General features: G+C 44.8%; 1 protein-coding gene across 8 annotated transcripts in view; it reads right to left on the reverse strand.

Annotated features, from left to right (window-relative positions):
* dmxl2 (Dmx-like 2) overlaps positions 1–19,408 on the reverse strand; it is an 82,057-nt gene that overhangs the window by 31,240 nt on the left and 31,409 nt on the right. For all 8 annotated transcript variants that reach the window (XM_060924255.1, XM_060924252.1, XM_060924251.1 and 5 more), the window contains exons 11-24: positions 18,357–18,616; positions 15,202–15,844; positions 14,590–14,711; positions 14,338–14,427; positions 14,128–14,239; positions 13,935–14,054; positions 9,683–9,913; positions 7,913–9,520; positions 6,551–6,661; positions 6,302–6,471; positions 5,964–6,061; positions 5,633–5,798; positions 4,056–4,320; positions 3,307–3,941 (exon numbers count right to left, since the gene is read on the reverse strand). In XM_060924255.1, the coding sequence (XP_060780238.1) occupies positions 3,307–3,941; positions 4,056–4,320; positions 5,633–5,798; positions 5,964–6,061; positions 6,302–6,471; positions 6,551–6,661; positions 7,913–9,520; positions 9,683–9,913; positions 13,935–14,054; positions 14,128–14,239; positions 14,338–14,427; positions 14,590–14,711; positions 15,202–15,844; positions 18,357–18,616 (4,631 nt within the window). The remainder of the gene's footprint in view (positions 1–3,306; positions 3,942–4,055; positions 4,321–5,632; positions 5,799–5,963; positions 6,062–6,301; positions 6,472–6,550; positions 6,662–7,912; positions 9,521–9,682; positions 9,914–13,934; positions 14,055–14,127; positions 14,240–14,337; positions 14,428–14,589; positions 14,712–15,201; positions 15,845–18,356; positions 18,617–19,408) is intronic.

Here is a 19,408-nt window from a genome sequence, read left to right on the forward strand (position 1 = left end):
CCGTGTGGACATAGCAACAATGATTACAGAGTAAAACTGCTTTTAGCTCATAAAATAAAGTCCTTTTAAAGGATTTTTTTTTAACTCGGTGACCACCGTTCTCAATAATTGTTAGTGATCGACACCTAAGTGAAGCTTGTTAAGCCTTTGTTTTATGACAAAGACGTTAACTTGACTGCAGACTAGGGATGGCGAAAACTAAAAAAAAATCTTGACCGACCACCGAGCCTCATTAGCTGGTTAAAGTCGATTAACCTATGAGTTTAAAATTCTAGAATTGGAATTATTAGAATCTATTCTAAATCTAACCACGAGCATCCGCACATTCAGTCCCAGTCGCTGCCCTCCACTCACATTACCTTTTCTACAGCGCGAAAAATTTAGTCAAACACGGCACTGATGTCGAAGGGTTTGTATCGGAGCGGAGGACAAATGGCTCCAGCTTAGAGACAGTTTCAGTTGGCCATGATGGCGTTGAAAATAAAGTCAAGTGCTAGAAGAAGTACATAACATTCAGTGATGGGAATAACTAGTCTGGCTAACGCGACTTCAAAACTCTGCGAGCATTTGGTCTGGCAAAGATATTAAGCCCAACCGTTTCCCAAAGCGCGTGGTTGACCTGCCTCCCTGAAATGCCTCAGTTTGCTACTGGTCGAAGCCAGAAAAGGCTGTGACGAAGCTTAAACCAATCACATCACTCTTTCCTCTGACGTATGCGACACGACGGGGCTAACTGGTAGATTAAACTCTTACCGAAGCCGGTCGGGAGCAAGGCGAAAACGTCCTTCCTTTCAATAAATACCTCCAGGGCTGCTCTTTGCTCCGTTTTCAATGAGAACTTGCTCCATGTTCGTAATGTTTCTAGTGAATGAAGCGCTTCCGGCATAGATTCTGTAAACAATCTATGGCTTCCGGTCGCAGTTCTACTACGTCACTGCCTTGAACACGCCTCTACCCAGGGCCGTTGGAGATGCTCAAAGTTGATTGGCTCCCGATTTTTCGGGAGCTTGGAAGAGCTGGAGATAGCTTGCCTGGCCAGACTAAGCTCGCAACAGGCCCTCGTGTTGCGTCACGCTTAGGATGGGCGGGCCCAGGCTAGGGAATAACGGCATTAAAATAAAGGCTGTTATAACGCCGGGTAATCTAATTAATTAGCTACAATCGTTATAACGCTGTTACCAATATCAACACGCCATTACTGCATGGTATTGAAGTTGCTCTGAAGCCGTCACCGACTTGGCTCACAGACATAAAAGCTGCGTTTGTCACTCCCCCTCCAGACACCGCTGTCATTTCATTCTCTCCCCTTCCCTCCAAAAGTCGGCATCTGCGCCTTTAGTCTGTGTGGAGAGATCTGATCTGCAGTAACATGCATTGTTGGCTACAGACCGAAACATACTTTCAGAATGCACTGGCCAAGGCAGGACTAAACTCCATGTGCCTTCTAATAATAATTAAAAAAAACAGAATAGTAATTTGTAAGCTAAAAAGCCTGTGTCTACACTTTTCTTTCGCCGAGTGGCAGCTGTCTTTAACTGGGGCGGGAGGGCGGGACATGACTGAATGGGTGTTTCTGATTTGTCAGCTGTCTTTAACTGGGGCGGGAGGGCGGGACATGACTGAATGGGTGTTTCTGATTTGTCAGCTGTCTTTAACTGGGGCGGGAGGGCGGGACATGACTGAATGGGTGTTTCTGATTTGTCAGCTGTCTTTAACTGGGGCGGGAGGGCGGGACATGACTGAATGGGTGTTTCTGATTTGTCAGCTGTCTTTAACTGGGGCGGGAGGGCGGGACATGACTGAATGGGTGTTTCTGATTTGTCAGCTGTCTTTAACTGGGGCGGGAGGGCGGGACATGACTGAATGGGTGTTTCTGATTTGTCAGCTGCCTTTAACTGGGGCGGGAGGGCGGGACATGACTGAATGGGTGTTTCTGATTTGTCAGCTGTCTTTAACTGGGGCGGGAGGGCGGGACATGACTGAATGGGTGTTTCTGATTTGTCAGCTGTCTTTAACTGGGGCGGGAGGGCGGGACATGACTGAATGGGTGTTTCTGATTTGTCAGCTGCCTTTAACTGGGGCGGGAGGGCGGGACATGACTGAATGGGTGTTTCTGATTTGTCAGCTGTCTTTAACTGGGGCGGGAGGGCGGGACATGACTGAATGGGTGTTTCTGATTTGTCAGCTGTCTTTAACTGGGGCGGGAGGGTGGGACATGACTGAATGGGTGTTTCTGATTTGTTAGCTGTCTTTAACTGGGGCGGGAGGGCGGGACATGACTGAATGGGTGTTTCTGATTTGTCAGCTGTCTTTAACTGGGGCGGGAGGGCGGGACATGACTGAATGGGTGTTTCTGATTTGTCAGCTGTCTTTAACTGGGGCGGGAGGGCGGGACATGACTGAATGGGTGTTTCTGATTTGTCAGCTGTCTTTAACTGGGGCGGGAGGGCGGGACATGACTGAATGGGTGTTTCTGATTTGTCAGCTGTCTTCAACTGTGGCGGGAGGGCGGGACATGACTGAATGGGTGTTTCTGATTTGTCAGCTGTCTTCAACTGTGGCGGGAGGGCGGGACATGACTGAATGGGTGTTTCTGATTTGTCAGCTGTCTTTAACTGGGGCGGGAGGGCGGGACATGACTGAATGGGTGTTTCTGATTTGTCAGCTGTCTTTAACTGGGGCGGGAGGGCGGGACATGACTGAATGGGTGTTTCTGATTTGTCAGCTGTCTTTAACTGGGGCGGGAGGGCGGGACATGACTGAATGGGTGTTTCTGATTTGTCAGCTGTTGTCCTTACACCGCATGGCATGCCCCAAGCGTTTACAACACAGAATTCCAAGTCCTCCGCTCCAAAATCTGCAACTTCAAAACGATTGATTTTTTTTTTTTTAACCGACAACCAAAAAAAAATTAACCGGTTGACGTTGATTCGGTCAACCATCGGTCAAACAGTCATTGGTTAACATCCCTACTGCAGACTTGATTACTTATTGTTTGTCTCTGGGGGAAGAGGAGCGCATGGCTCAGTGATGTTTTTTGAAGAATCCGACTCCGTCACTAAAGGCGGGCGACACGAACTTAGCTCGTTATATGCGAAAGTTTTTATTAAAAGAGTTCATTATAGCACAGTTGCAGTGTATTTATACATAAACAAAACCTTGCTTTTTCTTTCATGGTGAAAGTGAGATAAGCCTCATTATTTATTCTCTTCATATCGGGATGATTTGGTAGTTTCCTCAAACACCACGACAAAAATGGCTTCAAGGCTTTTTTTGTAAACTATAAACTATATTTTGTAAACTAGCCTTGTAGTTGCAGATCTGGTGCATGGCCTCGATCTCCTTCTCCAGCCAGTTGTAGAGCTGGAAGCGCAGCTTTCCTCCGTCCACCTCGTATCCGGTGGCGAGCGTGCGCAGTTCCGTCATCAGGATCTTCAGACATGCTCGGAACTTCAGCTGCTCAGCGATCACATCCACCTTCCAATCACTCTCTTTCTGCTCCACCTCCTCTTCCTTCTTTTCCTCCTTCATCGTCAGCCCCTTTTTATCCTCCTCTTCCTCCTCATCGCTATCGTCACCCCAGTCCAGCTTCAGCTCATCGTCATCGTTCTTCGTCACCGGCTGACTCCAGTCCAGATCAGAGGCCCGGACACCGTTCTGGACGTTAGCCGTGGAAGCTCCCTTGCTGAGCGAGGAGTTCTTCTTGGTCACTTTGGGAATTTTGGACAGCACCTCGAGCGCTAGGACAGGGCAGCCCACTTTGAAGTGAGCGTTAGCGGTGGTGAAGAAGAGTTTGCGCTCGATCAGGTTGATCTGATCGGTGGTGCTGTTGCGCTCGGAGCCGTTCGGAGACGCAAAGTGTCTGCGTATGATCAGAGGGTGTGTGCGCAAGTAGTTGTAGAAACTGAACACCACCGGGTTGCAGGACTTCACCATCACATCTGAAACACAGCCGAGAAGTGGAGAAAGTGAACCTTCACGTCAGAAAGCTAGAAACAGACGATGCAAATCATGCTTCTGGAATATTCCATCCTTTCTGCTGCTTCTGGACTCACCTGGATTCTCGTCGTCCTCTTTGGGCGTCTGTTCCAGCAGTGTGTCCAGCGCTCGGGTGTAATCTTTCATGATCCAGAAAGCGATGCTCCTGAGGAACGGGTCCGGGTGCATTTTACTGCAGGAGAACTCGGTTCCGTCCCGTTTGCAGCCCAGAACCTTTTCATACAGGATTCCCTGACAAGTGGATGAGCTCTCGAAGTCTGCTTCGTACAGCCGAGCGACGATCATGGCCAGCTGAATGTCCTCCATCTTCTCCAAACACACCTACACAAAATAAAACACAACACATTTATACGTCCAGTGAATATGAGGGTACAGCGTGTCAGATCTAAATGAAATATACTGTATATGGATGAGGGTGTTTAATATATTGGAGTGTTTCATGCAAATTAGGATGTACATTACATGAGCAAAAATTTGTGCACCCCTGACCATGTACTTGTGAAATATTTGCACCTTTCCTCATTTTCTGTAATAATAACCTCCACTCTTCTCTGAAGGCTTTCCATTGGATTTTGGGGCGTGGTTGTGAGGATTTGTGTTCATTCAATTCAGCTACAAGAGCATTAGTGATGTCGGGCTCTGATGTTGAGGTGGCTCCAGTTCATCCCAAAAGCTGTCCGGTGGGGTTGAGTTCAGTCAGGGCTCCAAGCAGGAGACTCAAGTTCTTCACTCCAACCTTCACGCACCATGTCTTCCTGGACCTCACTTTGTGTACAGGAGCATCGTCAGGGTCATGCTGGAACAGGTTTGGGCCTCTCATGCCCCTTTTCCACCAAAGCAGTTCCAGGGCTGGTTCGGGGCCAGTGCTTAGTTTGGAACCGGGTTTTCTGTTTCCACTGACAAAGAACTGGCTCTGGGGCCAGAAAAACCGGTTCCAGGCTAGCACCAACTCTCTGCTGGGCCAGAGGAAAGAACCGCTTATGGTGCCGAGAAGCAGCAGCTGTACAAACGCGAAGTCATCCATTATTGTTGTTGTTGCTGCTTCTTCTTCTTCTCCGTGTTGTTGTTGCGTCGATATTCGCGCCAAGGTTTATGCAAACGCAGCGACGTAACTGACATATACAGCGATGTAACTGACGTATACAGCGACGTAACTGACGTATACAGCGACGTAACTGACGTGGCTCCCCTTAGCACCCCGAGCTATGGAAAAGCAAACTGGTTCTCAGCTGGCTCGCAAGTTGAACGAGTTGTGAACCAGCACCAGCACCGAACCAGCCCTGGAACTGATTTGGTGGAAAAGGGGCATTAGTTCCAGTGAAGGGAAAGTGTAACGCTCCAGGATACAGAGACATTCAAGACAAATTGCGTGCTTTAGACTTTGTGGAAGAACCACATAGGGGTGTGATGGTCAGGGGTGCGCATACTTTTGGTCATACAAGGCAGAAAACTGAGGCATGTAAATTAGGAGAGTAAATTTGGGTGCATTTTAGTAACCTTAATGACCACCTTTAATAATAAATAAATAAATAGCAAATACATACACGATTGGTTCTAATCCCAACAGAAAGTCATATTGGAAAAAGAGTATGACCTTGTGTGTGTGTGTGTGTGTGTGTGTGTGTGTGTGTACCTCGATGGCATCTTTGAGTGATCCGGCGAGCAGGAAGAAGGCCGCTGACTGCTCAAACCGCTGTTTCCCCAGCAGAGAGAAAGCATTCTTCAGCGCCGCCTTCCTCCACCGATCCTCACTGAAGTTATGGCTGAAAAACTGCGTCATCTTCTCATCATGCTGAGACCTGCACAGAACACACACACACACATGAGACATGAGATTACACTGTCACCTGGAACACAGATCTGATTAATTAATACACATAGATATAATTTAAAAAAAAAACAACGTAAAATAAAGAAGATACCCAACACGTGAAATCCAGGTGTGTATCTATTAACGCAGTTACCTGAACAGGCCCCAGAGCACAGCTTTCTTCTTCATGGCTAAGTAGAAGAGCGCTGCATCGAGGGGATCGTTATTCCTCTGAAACGCTGCTTTGGCCACCTGAAACCCAGACAGAAAAATGCACACACGCTGTAAATCTCAGAGTTATGACATACAACCGGGAGAAACATGGCTGAATATGTCTAACGTCTAATTACAAATGCATTCTTAGTGTTCTTGATATCACAGGACCTGACGTTATCCAAATATACACTACACACTATCCAAGTGTGCGCTCCAGGTGTGTTTTAGACATGCTTGCGGTGTGTTAAAGGTTTGTTTCAGGTGTGTGTGAGAGACCTTCTCCACCATGCGTCTCAGTGTGTTGATGTTTCGGATCCACCAGCCAACACCCACAGCTCGAAGCTCGGACCACTGCAGGTCTCCTCTCTGCATGGCCGGGATCATGTTCAACATCTCCTCCTCAGCCTCGGAGTGGAACGCCCACGCAAAGTGACATGTAGACACGCCTACACACACACACACACACCTGGTTAACGGGATGCAAGTGTGTTTTGGTGTTTAAACGTGACCGGTTGATGGCGTTACCTTGGTGCAGCAGCTGCATGCGGTACAGAGGAGGAAGTGATGTAAGCAGACAGGTGTGTAAACGCATTGCCAACAGGTACCGGAGACCGCACTCATCCAGAGCCTCACCACCTGGACAACACACACACAGCAACAAAGACAGATGACAGTGAGTAAGCATACTGTTATAACACACACACACACACACACACACACACACACACACACACACACACACAGAGAGAGAGAGAGAGAGAGCGCATGTCCCTGAACCTCTCTGATGTCCTGATGTCTGCTTACTCGGAGTCTGGAACGCTGTGCTCACATCTCACCATCTCTAAAAGACTAAATAAACCCCAGCTGATCTGCTGCACTGTAGGTATGAGGGGAGAGCATGATAATCACCGTGTTTAATTAGTCTAGTGTCGGACATTAAGGCCGTTTAAGGAGATATGTTAATCACACTATGTTATTTATTTTGGTGTGTGTGCGCGCGCGTGTGTGAGAGAGAGAGAGAGAGAGAGAGAGAGAGAGAGTCAGACAGAAGTAAAAGGCAAAGGTATAGGGAGAGCAGTGAGGGGTGAAGTAGGGATGGCGAAAACTAAAAAAAAATCTTGACCGACCACCGAGCCTCATTAGCCAGTTAAAGTCGGTTAACCTACGAGTTTAAACAGGGATGCAAACGGCACGCCTTTTGGCGGATGCCGCCTTTTTCACGGCTGAATCGTGCAGATCCGATTTTTTTTTTTTTAGGGGGGGCGTTGGAGTGTCTGAATAATTTCATCAGAGTAAATTCTGTATTAAAATTACTAAATAAGCAAATGCCGTTACAGTCCATGAAACACAGGAAGTATGAGAAGAACACAGTAAATCAGAAAGCTGCGCACGTTTTCGCGGAAGCTGCGCAAATGTGCGCAGCTTTCTGATTTACTGTTTTCTTCTCATACTTCCTATGTTTCATGGACTGTAACGGCATTTGCTTATTTAGTAATTTTAATACAGAATTAAAACTTTTTAAAAAATTTAAAAACACTCTTAAAAAACAAATTTCTCACACTGTCTCTGCGCTCAGCGTGCGGGTGGGGGAGGGGCTGCTCGCTCTCACACACACACAGGAGGGAGGGGCTGCTCCTTCTCAGAGAGACACAGGCTTGTAGCCTCATGGCAAGTCACACATTCACACAGTACAGCTCAGCTCCTGCAAAAGTGACTGCTGCACGCACTGCATCACTCTCACGATTTCCCACAGGGGAACTGTCTCTAGTTTAACCGACAACCAAAAAAAAAATTAACCGGTTGACGTTGATTCGGTCAACCATCGGTCAAACGGTCATCGGTTAACATCCCTAGGGTGAAGGCTATAGGGAGAATGGAAAAACTCACCTCTGTACTGTTTATCAGTGGCTCCGCCCATCTCGGCACTGGTGGTTGCCACGGTATCCGCGAGCGCAACCAGGAACATCTGCTCCAGGCGGGTGAGTCCAGGCAGGCTGGAGTGCATCAGGTGAGAGGAGAGCACCTGAGCGTGTTCGGGCCCGAAACAGGTAGGGCCGTAATGCGACAGGTCAATCACACGCGTCTTCTTCTCCTTCTTCTCCGCCTTGTCCGGCCACGCGAAGCTGGCAAAGTCATCAGTGTTTACGGCGGCGTCCTGGAACAGCTCGGCGTACTGATCCTCTGAGGATTTCTGCGTCTCCCGCTCCTGAGACTTGATGTCGTCGGCTAATTTGTTTCTGTAGGACGTGTCGAGGTCGGCCGAGAGCAAAGCGTAAAGCGGGAGAGGAGGGATGGAGTTGATTTCCGTGTAATCGCGCCCACCGTCTCTCCCGGCGACGATCGTGTCCTTGGCGGTGCTTCCTGTGACGCTGATGGTACGAGACAGGTGTCGTCTGGCTCCGCCCTCTCCTGCCACAGCATCTCGAACCACGGCGACCTCACCGGCAATGCACTTGACCAGGTGAGACAGGATGGCCTTCGCACGTCTCACCTTCCCCAAATCCATCAGCTCTAACAGCTGGGTGGGGTGGTACTGAGGCAGAGTAGGGGACAGAGAATGTGCCGCTTCAAAAAGTCCCCCGTCTTGGATTACGGCAGGAACTCGGATCACGTCGTCGGTCATCTCAATTGCGCTTTTTTTCACCATGGCTGCTTCATCGTTGTCCTCAGAGTCGCTGGGCTTCTTATCCTGGTACCACTGAGCGTAGACGTGCATCTCACAGTCCATCCCAATCACCAGGATTCCGTCTCGGACCCAAGACAGAGCAACGGGAAGAGATGGAGTCCCGTCCACAGAGGAAACCAGATCGACAGAGCGCAGCAGAACCCAGCGGGAGCGGACGCCCTGCTTAACGCTGCCTCCTAGTGGCAGGGTGACGACGGCCATGCCATCTTTCCCTCCCGTTTGTTCAGTGACTATGCCCGAGATCCGTCCGTACATCAGAATGCTGGATCCGACTCCGACGGTGAGGATGTGTGATCCGTCTTCTTTTGAGAGCCAATCCAGGTGCACAAAGTGTTTAATATTAGGGTTCTGTTTTCTAACAAACAGATCAGACTTGCTATAAACCACCAAGTTGCTGTCCACACTGATTCTGGGGTCCAAAGCACTGACCGGTTTCCCAAAGTCATCCAGATGGATCGTCTGCTCCAGAACCCACTCGGACCCACCTGTGGATTCGCACTCAAAGATGGAGACGTGCATGGAGAAGTCTTTAGAGCTCAAAGTGTGCTCAGTAGAGACTAACTGCTTGAATGCGATGGCGAGGCGGCCAGTGTAAGAGCAGCTGACGGCAACCGGGCGACCCGAAACAGTCAGGGAGCTGTTGTTGTCCTCTTCCTCATTCAGGAGGCACCACGGCTCCCAGCGATACGAGGGATAATCTTCTGAATCCACCGAGCATCTCCAAAATCTAACTCGTCCATCTGAACATGCCGTCACGATCAGATACGGAGCCAAACACACTGGGTAAATCGAGGAGGAGCTCAAGTGACCTGGAGGAGGGGGGGGGACGACACTTACACTGATCTTTGATTTATTTAAAGTACAGATTATTTTAAACATTTATAAATATAAGCCAGAGCTCCTGGCTTACATTATGCCACTCATTATAACAACACTAGCGTTTCTATAGTAAGCACTCATTCACAGGATACCTGCAGACGGTGTTGCGCGGATCACCTCCACCCCCAGGGGGAGCTCCAGTCTGTGGCTGTAGACGAGGGTTGAACTGAGGATCAGTCGGCTGGCAGACTGCAGGTTAGCTGAGGAAGACGAGCGAGGAAGAGGGCTCTGACCCGGTGTCGACTCAGGAGACGAGTCGGCGTTAGTGAGCATTTGTGGAACCGTCAGCTGATTCTGGTAGGGCTGATCCTGTGGCGTGTCATCTGCAGAAAAAAATCGTTTTAAACACGACACGTTTTACAACCTAAAATGACAAATAACATGGCGTTCTTGTAAAAATAAATCCTACATAAAACTATGTACACTTGCAACAAAAACAATTAAAATAAAATAAAAGAGGCAAGCTGCAATGTAAAGGGGTCCAAGCATCATTCACAAATCCCACCGCTAGTGGGAGGGGCTTGTTAATGCTAAAGAAACCACAGGTGAACATGTATGAACTGCCGAAAGCTGAGGGTTTAGTATTCATCAACGTTAGAAACACACTTTCAGATGCACAATGAAGCAATACACCAAATTTCAGTTGGATTAGACCAGGGTTTCCCAAAGTGTGGTGCGCGCACCCCCTGCCACTAGGGGGTGCGCAAGATAAAAAATGTAATGGCGATTTTTAACTCTTCTTCTACGCCGTAACGGTTCTGCAGTAGTTTGTGGCTTCATTCATTCATTCATTCATTCATTCATTCGCGATGCTCAACTGGTTGAAATCGGCAAAACTAAATGCGCCACCACAAATCAATGACACAAATCACAAACATCAATTAAAACTAAACATCGGCAAAGACTGGGAGATGTTGAGAAAGATTTGAGGCTGAGACTGTCTTCAATTACCCCAAACATCGGAGAGCTCTGTGCCAAGATGCAGGCCCATCCGTCGCATTAAAGGTGGGGTATGAGATATTTTTCAGGAGTATTTTTTATCATATTGCTTGAAAAGCTCCTCACACCCATGTTGCAAGCAGTACAATAGAAGGTTTGACCCAAAAACGAAATATTTTAATCCAGTCTACAGTGTAAAATAAAGGAAAAACGCCATCCAATCATATCGAGCTACCACCTCAAAATGATTGGATACTGACACGTCAATCAGACTGAAGCCCACGAGCAGCCCGTCCCTTCTGTGTGTGTGTGTGTGTGTGTGTGTGTGTGTGTGTGAGAGAGAGAGAGAGCGAGCAGCCCCTCCCCCAACCCGCGCGCTGAGCAGGGAGAGACAGAAATGCATAGAAAAAGGTCCCTCAAAACAACGGGGATTTACACGAAAACGGAAGGAGATAGTCACAAAATTCTTTCACAGTGAGCGCCACAAGGCTCTCCTGAACACACTGATGTAATTTTTTTGTCTGTAGTGTAGAAAATGAGTTCACTAGAGCGAGTTAAAAACGAGTGACTTTTCTGCCAAGTTTACAATGGCAGTCTATGGGGCTGCGCGCCTGTGCTCTCCTCACTTTCAGGCTTCTCATTCAAAAACTGCACGTCCTATCGTGTAGGTAGACACATTGTGTGAATCAGGACAAGTGTGGCTACTACTTTTGAGAAAATTATATGTGTGTGGAGTGAAAATTGGGGCTGAAAACACAGTTTAAATGAGAAAGTTTGAGCTATTTTTCCAAGCTCTCTACACTCTAACTTAACGAGACGCGGGGGTGGGAGCATGGCGAGGGCGGGCTTGTTTCTTTTCAAAATATGGCTTGCGGGAACCGTTATTCCAAAATCTCGTACCCCACCTTTAATATTGGTATGTATTTGGCCAAATGGCATTGATCTTGCTAAAAATATGTACTGCTACTGAAAATAGGACCTATAGCCCACTGACCCACCCACCATCTGTCTGTCTCTCTCTCGCTGCAGACTGAGCCGCCAGCGCTGCACTTCACAATCAGATGGATCCTCTTCTTTATCTGTTCCTGATATGCTCCTTAATTGTTGTATCGCTTTAAAATGCATATGTTCATAATTATCATTGCTATTTTTACTGTTATTATATGTTAACTTTTTTTGCAAATTAAATTCATTCTCAATTCATTTTCATAACCTTGTAATGACAGGGTTGTGTTGCTAGTGTTTTAAACACGGATGAAAATCATATCTTTTCCCCATATCTGGCTGGTAGACTACATGCCTCGATGTGATCTCCCTTTGTAATGAATTTGCGCATTTACCGTGTTGCAACGTTTTAAAACTGTTACATTTCAATCAAATTCTATCTAATTCAAATACGAGCGCGCATAATATGTTAATGTGATTCGATGTTCTCATTCGAGCACGACGTGCTGCCTTTGTAAGAAAGCTTTGGTGTTTTTTTTTTCACTTTTGTGGTTTCCTGCAGGTGTGGCAAACGATGTTTGTTATCATTTTAGCACGATTAAAGATGCTGCCTTTATAAGAAAGCGTGTGTTTTTTGAAACTGGGGAACTGGGGGTGTGTCAACCTGGTTGGGGTATAGAAGGGGGCGCGCGGCCAAAAAAGTTTGGGAACCGCTGGATTAGACGATTCCTACTTGAACATAACCCCACCTGCTGTAAATTATCACACCACAAACATTCTAAACGCCCTCAGAAGTCGTGTTTTATCATGTGTGAATTCATGAGCGACAGCTGTTTGAGTAAATTAAGCTCCACCCACAAGAACTGATTGGCATTCGGTGCCTGTACGATTTAAAAACCTTTAATTACATTTAAAAATATTAATGGAAAACGTGTTTGTGTTTACTGGTACTAAATTACAAGTCCCTCCTATTTACAACCGCATCTCTCTCTTTGATTGATTTTGGACATGTTATAAAGAACCGAGGCGTGTTTGATTAGATATACGGACAGCTCATATATAAAGAGTTTAGTTTTGGCCAGGCACTGCCCAAACCGATAATCACGTCATCAGCGGCTGATCAGACCCATGGTACGCCACCTCTCTTGCCGGAGCAGTTGGGGGTTAGGCGTCTTGCTCAAAGGCACTTCAGCCAGTCCTGCTGGTCAAGGGAATCAAACCAGCAACCTTTTAGTCCCAAAGCTGCTTCTCTAACCGTTAGGCCACGGCTTCCCCAAGATATAAAGAGAAGGGACACTTTTCAGGGATGAGAATGGGACATTTTAAAAAAAAAAAAACTCTGAAATGTCTGCTAACTTTTCCACATACATATATACATTTTATATATATATATATATATATCGTGAGCGATAATGGAGGTAACCGTAACGATATATTAGATTCCTCCTGACTCTATCTTTGACAATTTCAGTAAAACGTACCTTTGTGCTTTTTTGTTTTGATGTGCTCCTGGATGTTTCTAGCTCCTCCGTTTCCATAATTGATCATATCTGAGCACAGAATACACAGAACCTTTCCCGGCACGCCCACTTTTCGGATATGTTCCGTCAGGCACGTCGTCACAGTTTGTGTCCCTATCTGCACTGTAACGCTACTATCGAGCCATGCCCATCGGAAACAGTTCTTTATCCCGTTCGATTTATCGATTTCCCTGGCACGATCCTCATTTTTGCGGTCCAAAACTTTCGCCATATTGGTGAAGTAACTTTGAAAACTAACCAAAATAACTAGAACTTAAGAAGTGATCAAAACCGTATACGTGTAGCTTGTTTCTCCGTGAATTGTAGAAGTGAGATGAAACTAGCGCCAAAACGTTGCCGGAAATTGTCGTTAGCATAAATATTGAAGAAAGCAATGACGATTTCCGTTATCACAGCTGCAACTAATTTTGCGATGAGCGTTGCCGAAAGATGCTGGCGGGCGGGCGGGCGGGCCTGCCTACTTGTGCCACCACAAGCCTCGCACCGCCCCCCCGAAATTTTCTCAATGGATTTACACGTTTCATAAAAATGACATTTTCAGCGGGAAAAACTTGGAATTCCGCAGATCCACGGAAAATTCTTATCCCTGACTTTTGATTGGATCTTGTATTAAGAACCAAGATGCTTTTGATAAGATTTCTGGATATCATGTTACACTTCGATTAGCTCTCAGGAAATCTCATATAAAGAACGCAGACACACTTTTGATTAGATGTCTGGATTTCTCTTATAAAGAGCAGAGTCATGCTTTTAACTGGATTTCCAGGCGTATGATATAATATAAACAGCTGAGTCACTGGGTTTGATTAGACAGATAGATGGCTCATATAGAGCTGAGTCACTGGGTTTGATGAGACAGATAGACGGCTCATATAGAGCTGAGTCACACTTTTCATCGGTTCCTTGAAAATCCACTCACCCACACACGCGTGAACAGATTTCAGATGAAGATGCCACATCTGCAGCACAGAGTTTCTGTTCTCGTCTTTCTCGATCACGACCAAGAAAAACTTCTCAGAAAACGGAGGTGGGAGAAACTCTGTCAGAGGAGAACAAGAGTTAGAGGAGAGATGGAGAGGAAGAGTAGGAGGACGAGGAGGAGGAATGCGTACCATCAGCTGAAGGGAAGTCAGCAGTGTTTATATCGCTGATGTCATCATGAGGTTTATATCCCAAGATAAAATCCTCCTGGAATACGTGGAGGAGCTGCGTGTTCGAGCCACACTGCAGAGACAAAACACACACACGCACGCAACACTGTACAATATACAGTCATGACAATAATGCTACTTTAATTTACAGTACACACACACACACACTACCTGGTTAGTGATTATGTCCAGTTCGATGATGCAGCCTGGCCGAGCGGTGGACTGCTGACTCACGATGTTGAAGACCTCACCCACTAATTTCTACACACACACACACGCGTGCACACACACACACAGTAAAGGACCAGGCTAAACAATGTTACAAGGTTGAAGGTTGGGAATAGGGTACTGAAATATACACAGGTAAATAATATACACAAGTTCAGCAGTTCAGATTCATTATTATTATTATTATTATTTCACCGAGGTCTCAGGGTCAGACAGTTCGTCCAGCAGTTTCCTGGCATCCACGACAGCTTGATAGAGACGCAGGTTCTTCCCATCCGATGCCACAAAACATGCACTTGCAGAATTACAGTACGTTCCTGATTCATACAGACAAAAGGACAGATTTCTTAACTATAAATAATTTAATCACCAGAAAAAAAAAAAAAATTCTACGCTATCATTTCCGCTCTGGATCCTGCATTATTCACCCGTCAGGCTGTTAATAAGTCATTTATTACACTTAATTAGCACATTAGTCAAGCATTTACTAAGCTTAGTTACTAATGAGTAACAGAGTAAGTATTTAGCAATGAGTATTTGTATTAAAAATAATAATAAAAAATCTACGAATACTCCGTTTTTACCATCAAAAATAATTTCAGTGTTAAATTATGGATTATGATTAGTCAGAAGGGGTTGATTAATTTTCCATAACAGCAGCCCTGACAGTATTGCAACTGCAAATCAGTTTTATGTAACCATTAAATATAACCATAAACGGATAAACAGTATAACATTCTTTAATATATACACGAGCGCATACATAACTGCTTTGTTCTATTTATAGTTTTGGAGGCGTTCCCTCACCGAGTACAGAGCTGGGGATAAGTGTGGGCAGCCAGGCGACGTTAGAGAAGGCAGCAGTGTGCAGGGAGTTGATGCGTGCAATTTCGGACACGCCCCCCGTGCAGGACAGCGGCCCGATGTGGTCGACGCGCCACAGTATCAGCTCGCTGTAAATGGCGTTCGGGTCATGGAAGGTCCGAGTCGCCACGTTGCCGCTCATCTCTTTCGGAGTGAGACCTCTGGATGGACGCGGGGGGCGGGACGGGGCGCCCTGTTGGACGTCCTGTCCAGGGGGCGGAGTCAAAACGGCGTTGTGATGTGATGAGGTTAACAGGAGGGGCAGGACAGTGTGGCACGCGAGGTCGTTGAGATGGAAACGGTGGCCGCAGTAACGGAACTTGTGCGAAACCGTGAGCACGTTGGAGAAAGCAGACTTCTCAGCGAACGTCACGGCCCATTGGTTGAGAGAGCCGTCCACGTGCTTGGACACCATCATGACGGCCGGGCCGATCACGGTGCCAAGAGACCCGCACTTCCTGTCCTGCTCCACAGAGACCTCGCTGTCCCGCTCTGGGAAAGTGCAGGCGTACATCATGATGTTCTTACTCAGAGAGTTAGCATCGCCAGTGGGAAACGCCACAGGAATCCGTGAGGAGAACGCAACCTAGGACACGAGACGGAATAATTAGTTTAAAATGATCACTCGTATCATTAAAGTTATTTATGTAGCATTCATCTACCATAACCCTGTATTTCTGTAATATTTACTATTCCTGTGACGATGTTTCAGGGTATCTGCACATTTTTCAAGTACAAATTTAAAGACTTTTAAGACCTTTTCAAGACCTCTAAATGGAAAAATTAAGACTGTACCATGGCAAAGAAAATGATAAATACAACAACTTAAAACTGTTTTCTGCAATAGTTTTTTTTACTAACTTTAAGAAGAATGCACACAATTGGTGAACAACAGGGTGCATCAGTGGCAACTGTTAGACAGCAAACAGCTGAAGCAAAGTCGTGTGTTCTGGGCTGCAGAACTACTGTAGCAGCGAGGAGAAGACTGGGGTTTACTGGAGAAAACACCAGGAATCATTTCAAAAACAATAAACGGCAAGTAGAACCAGCTGAACAACCTTAGCCGGCATTGTTTCAATCCCCAAAGATTAGCTTTGATGTGTGATTTTGTGTCCGACAGCAAAATCAGTGTGAGTGTGGTACAGTATACAGCTGGCTGAGGAAGTTCTCGAGTATCTTCTGCATTATAGCAGGTAACAGCGTAAACCTGTTTCTGCAGCCATACAATCATCAGAGCGTTACATTAAACACAGAAAAACTACTGTCACCTTTCATAACCATTATCAATATTAATCAATGTGCTGTAATAACTGCAAACTAATTATCATCAGTGCAATCGTTATATCAATGTTCATTATTCAAAAATAATCATTATCTATAATCCATGAATAATTGTTTGTATTACTACTACTAAAAATAATAATAATAATAATAATAATAACAACAACAACAACTACTTTTTTAATAATTTAAAAAATAAACTCAATTTTATAACATTTTAATAATCACTACTTATTAGCTATATTAATTAATAAAGTAGCAATTATTATAATTCAGTATTATTAATTACTACTTAATTAATAAGCAGTGATTATCAAAATGTAATTTAATAATAAGTAGTAATTATTATTATCAACTACTAAATTATACTAATAAATAATAAGTAGTGACTATTAAAATGCTATAAAAAATTGAGTTATAAGATTAGTTAAAATTATTAAAAAAGTAGTAATTAGTAGTAGTAGTGATGCAAACAATTATTCATGGATTATAGATAATTTGTTTTTAATAGTGAACAATGATATATCAATTGAACTGATAATAATAATAATAATAATAATAATAATAATAATAATAATAAAACATTTACAACAAGTATTACTAGTAGTATTATTGTTTATTATTATTAGTAGTACAATTATTTTATATCAGTGTTCACTATTTTAAAAAATTATCTATACTCCATGAGTATTTGTTTGTATTCTACCAATTACTACTTTTTAATAATTATTTGTAATAATTTTTAATAACATTTATTAATCCCTAGTACTTATTAATCATTAATTCATAAGTAGTAATGATTAATGATCAATAATTACTACTACTAATTATTATTAGTGGTTGTTAATATTATTATATTAAAAACACTGTTGCAGACGATAAGTAATAAACTTTTTGTGCAAATTATTTATATTGTACTATATTTAGAATTATTGTATTTTCTGGAGTTCTTTTTAATTGGGTTTTGAAATAAAGGTTATATATTTATATTAAACTTAGTACAATAAACAATGTTAATTATGTAAAAAAATGATGCTAATCATTATTATTAGTAGTATTATGTCCTATAAGTCCCATTTTCCACCTGACTCTTGTGCGCATGCGCGAACCCCCCTGCATTTCACTCCGGAGCGCTTGACCTCTAACACACGCGCGCCTCTCGTCGGTGAAAAGCCAGTTTCTCCCAGTGGGCGTGTCCCCAGTGCTGCGGTACTGGCTTTAAACACATTTGTGCGATCCAGTGCTTTTTATCGCAAACGATTCTTCTCCTTATTTTGGGGGTATTTGTCATCCCCCAACCACTTGTCATTAAACAGACATCTTCCCATAATTATCAACACTTTCTAGCGCCCACGTAGCTACCCGCGCATCTCTCTCTTCACAACCACCACACCACACCACACCGCACCTCCTCCACCACACCATACCACACTTCCTCCAGTAGCCTCCTAACGTTAGTTCTTGATCTACGGAATGCACAGAACGCACAGAACCAATGCTGCCCCCAAAAGGTCCGCTGGTCACTTTTAAAATTACGGTTAAAAAAATACCCCAAACCGGATGGACACATTTCACTCGTTCGGTCCAATATTAAATTTAATACCTCCCTTTCGAAAATTCCACTCATTCCAAACAATTTAAGACGTTTTTAGGCCTTGAAAACCAAAAGTAGTATTTAAGACTTTTTAAGGACCCGCGGGACCTGTGTTTGTCCGTGATACTCCAGTATCCGCTGTACACTTCGGTATTGAAACAGTTTGCCCAGCAGGCAGTGTTTTATCTGCAGCGGGATAAAGCAGGAGCGTGCACGCGCTGACCTGGACCTGGCGGAAGATTCCGGGGATGTACTCGTCCAGGTACTTGATGTGCCAGACGAGGAAGGATCCGTCGACCGGGTGGATGGTGAAGAGCATGTCAGGGCTGCGGTTCCACTCCAGAGTGAGGGACTCCATCTTGCGCTCCAGGAGGACGGAGGGAGGAGGGAGACTGCTGCTGGAGCCGGGGGACGACGCCTTCGTACTGCCCTCCTGCTCTCCGTCATCATGCTCTGATGCTTTATCGGACATCTCATCCAGATCTACAGCACCACACACAGTTTACAGCCTTACAGACAGGCTATGTTAAATACCTCTATCATTCGGCATTTGCTATGAGAAACACTACTCCTCTACGAAGCTCATCTGATATAACATTTACCCGACAGCTGTGCTAATTAACAGTTATTCCATGAAATCGAGTCGTACATGAGCTGATAGCCGACGAGGCGCGTAGCACCGAGTTGTCTATAATCCGTGTACGACGAGAATGAGTAGAATAACTGTTTTATTCTATCCACATTCACTGGATTTTGAGAAACAGAGCATTTTTATTTTTTGCAAATTCGATAAATAAAAACGTTCTACAAAACATCCAATAAAATCATTTCCGCTTAGAATGTAAACAAACCGGCGAAATGACAGGAGCAATTTGTGAAAAATGCAATAATAATAATAATAATAATAATAATTCTTTTTTTTTTTTTAAAGATACAGTATGCATACATGTCAACCTATACAGATTGTCCGGAAATTATACGGATTTTAGCTCATTTCAAGGGCGTACGGGCGTACAAACAAAGTCTTACGGATTTTCAGTATTTTCTGACTTAAATTTATTTTGTGTAGCTTACTTGAACATCGTCAGCTGATCGTCACAAAAACATACAAAAGCTTGATTTATAGACAAAGACCAGCGTGTATGCAGGGGCAGATAACCCAGACTATGTGAAACCGGATGTTTATTCCTCAAGCCTCGTGCAGTATCGCGACTGCGAAACTTCACTCGTTCCGGTCATGCACAGATGCGGACAGGAGAGATTTCCAAACCTGAG

This window comes from Neoarius graeffei, chromosome 6 (assembly GCF_027579695.1).
Source record: "Neoarius graeffei isolate fNeoGra1 chromosome 6, fNeoGra1.pri, whole genome shotgun sequence".
NCBI classification, from domain to species: domain Eukaryota; kingdom Metazoa; phylum Chordata; class Actinopteri; order Siluriformes; family Ariidae; genus Neoarius; species Neoarius graeffei.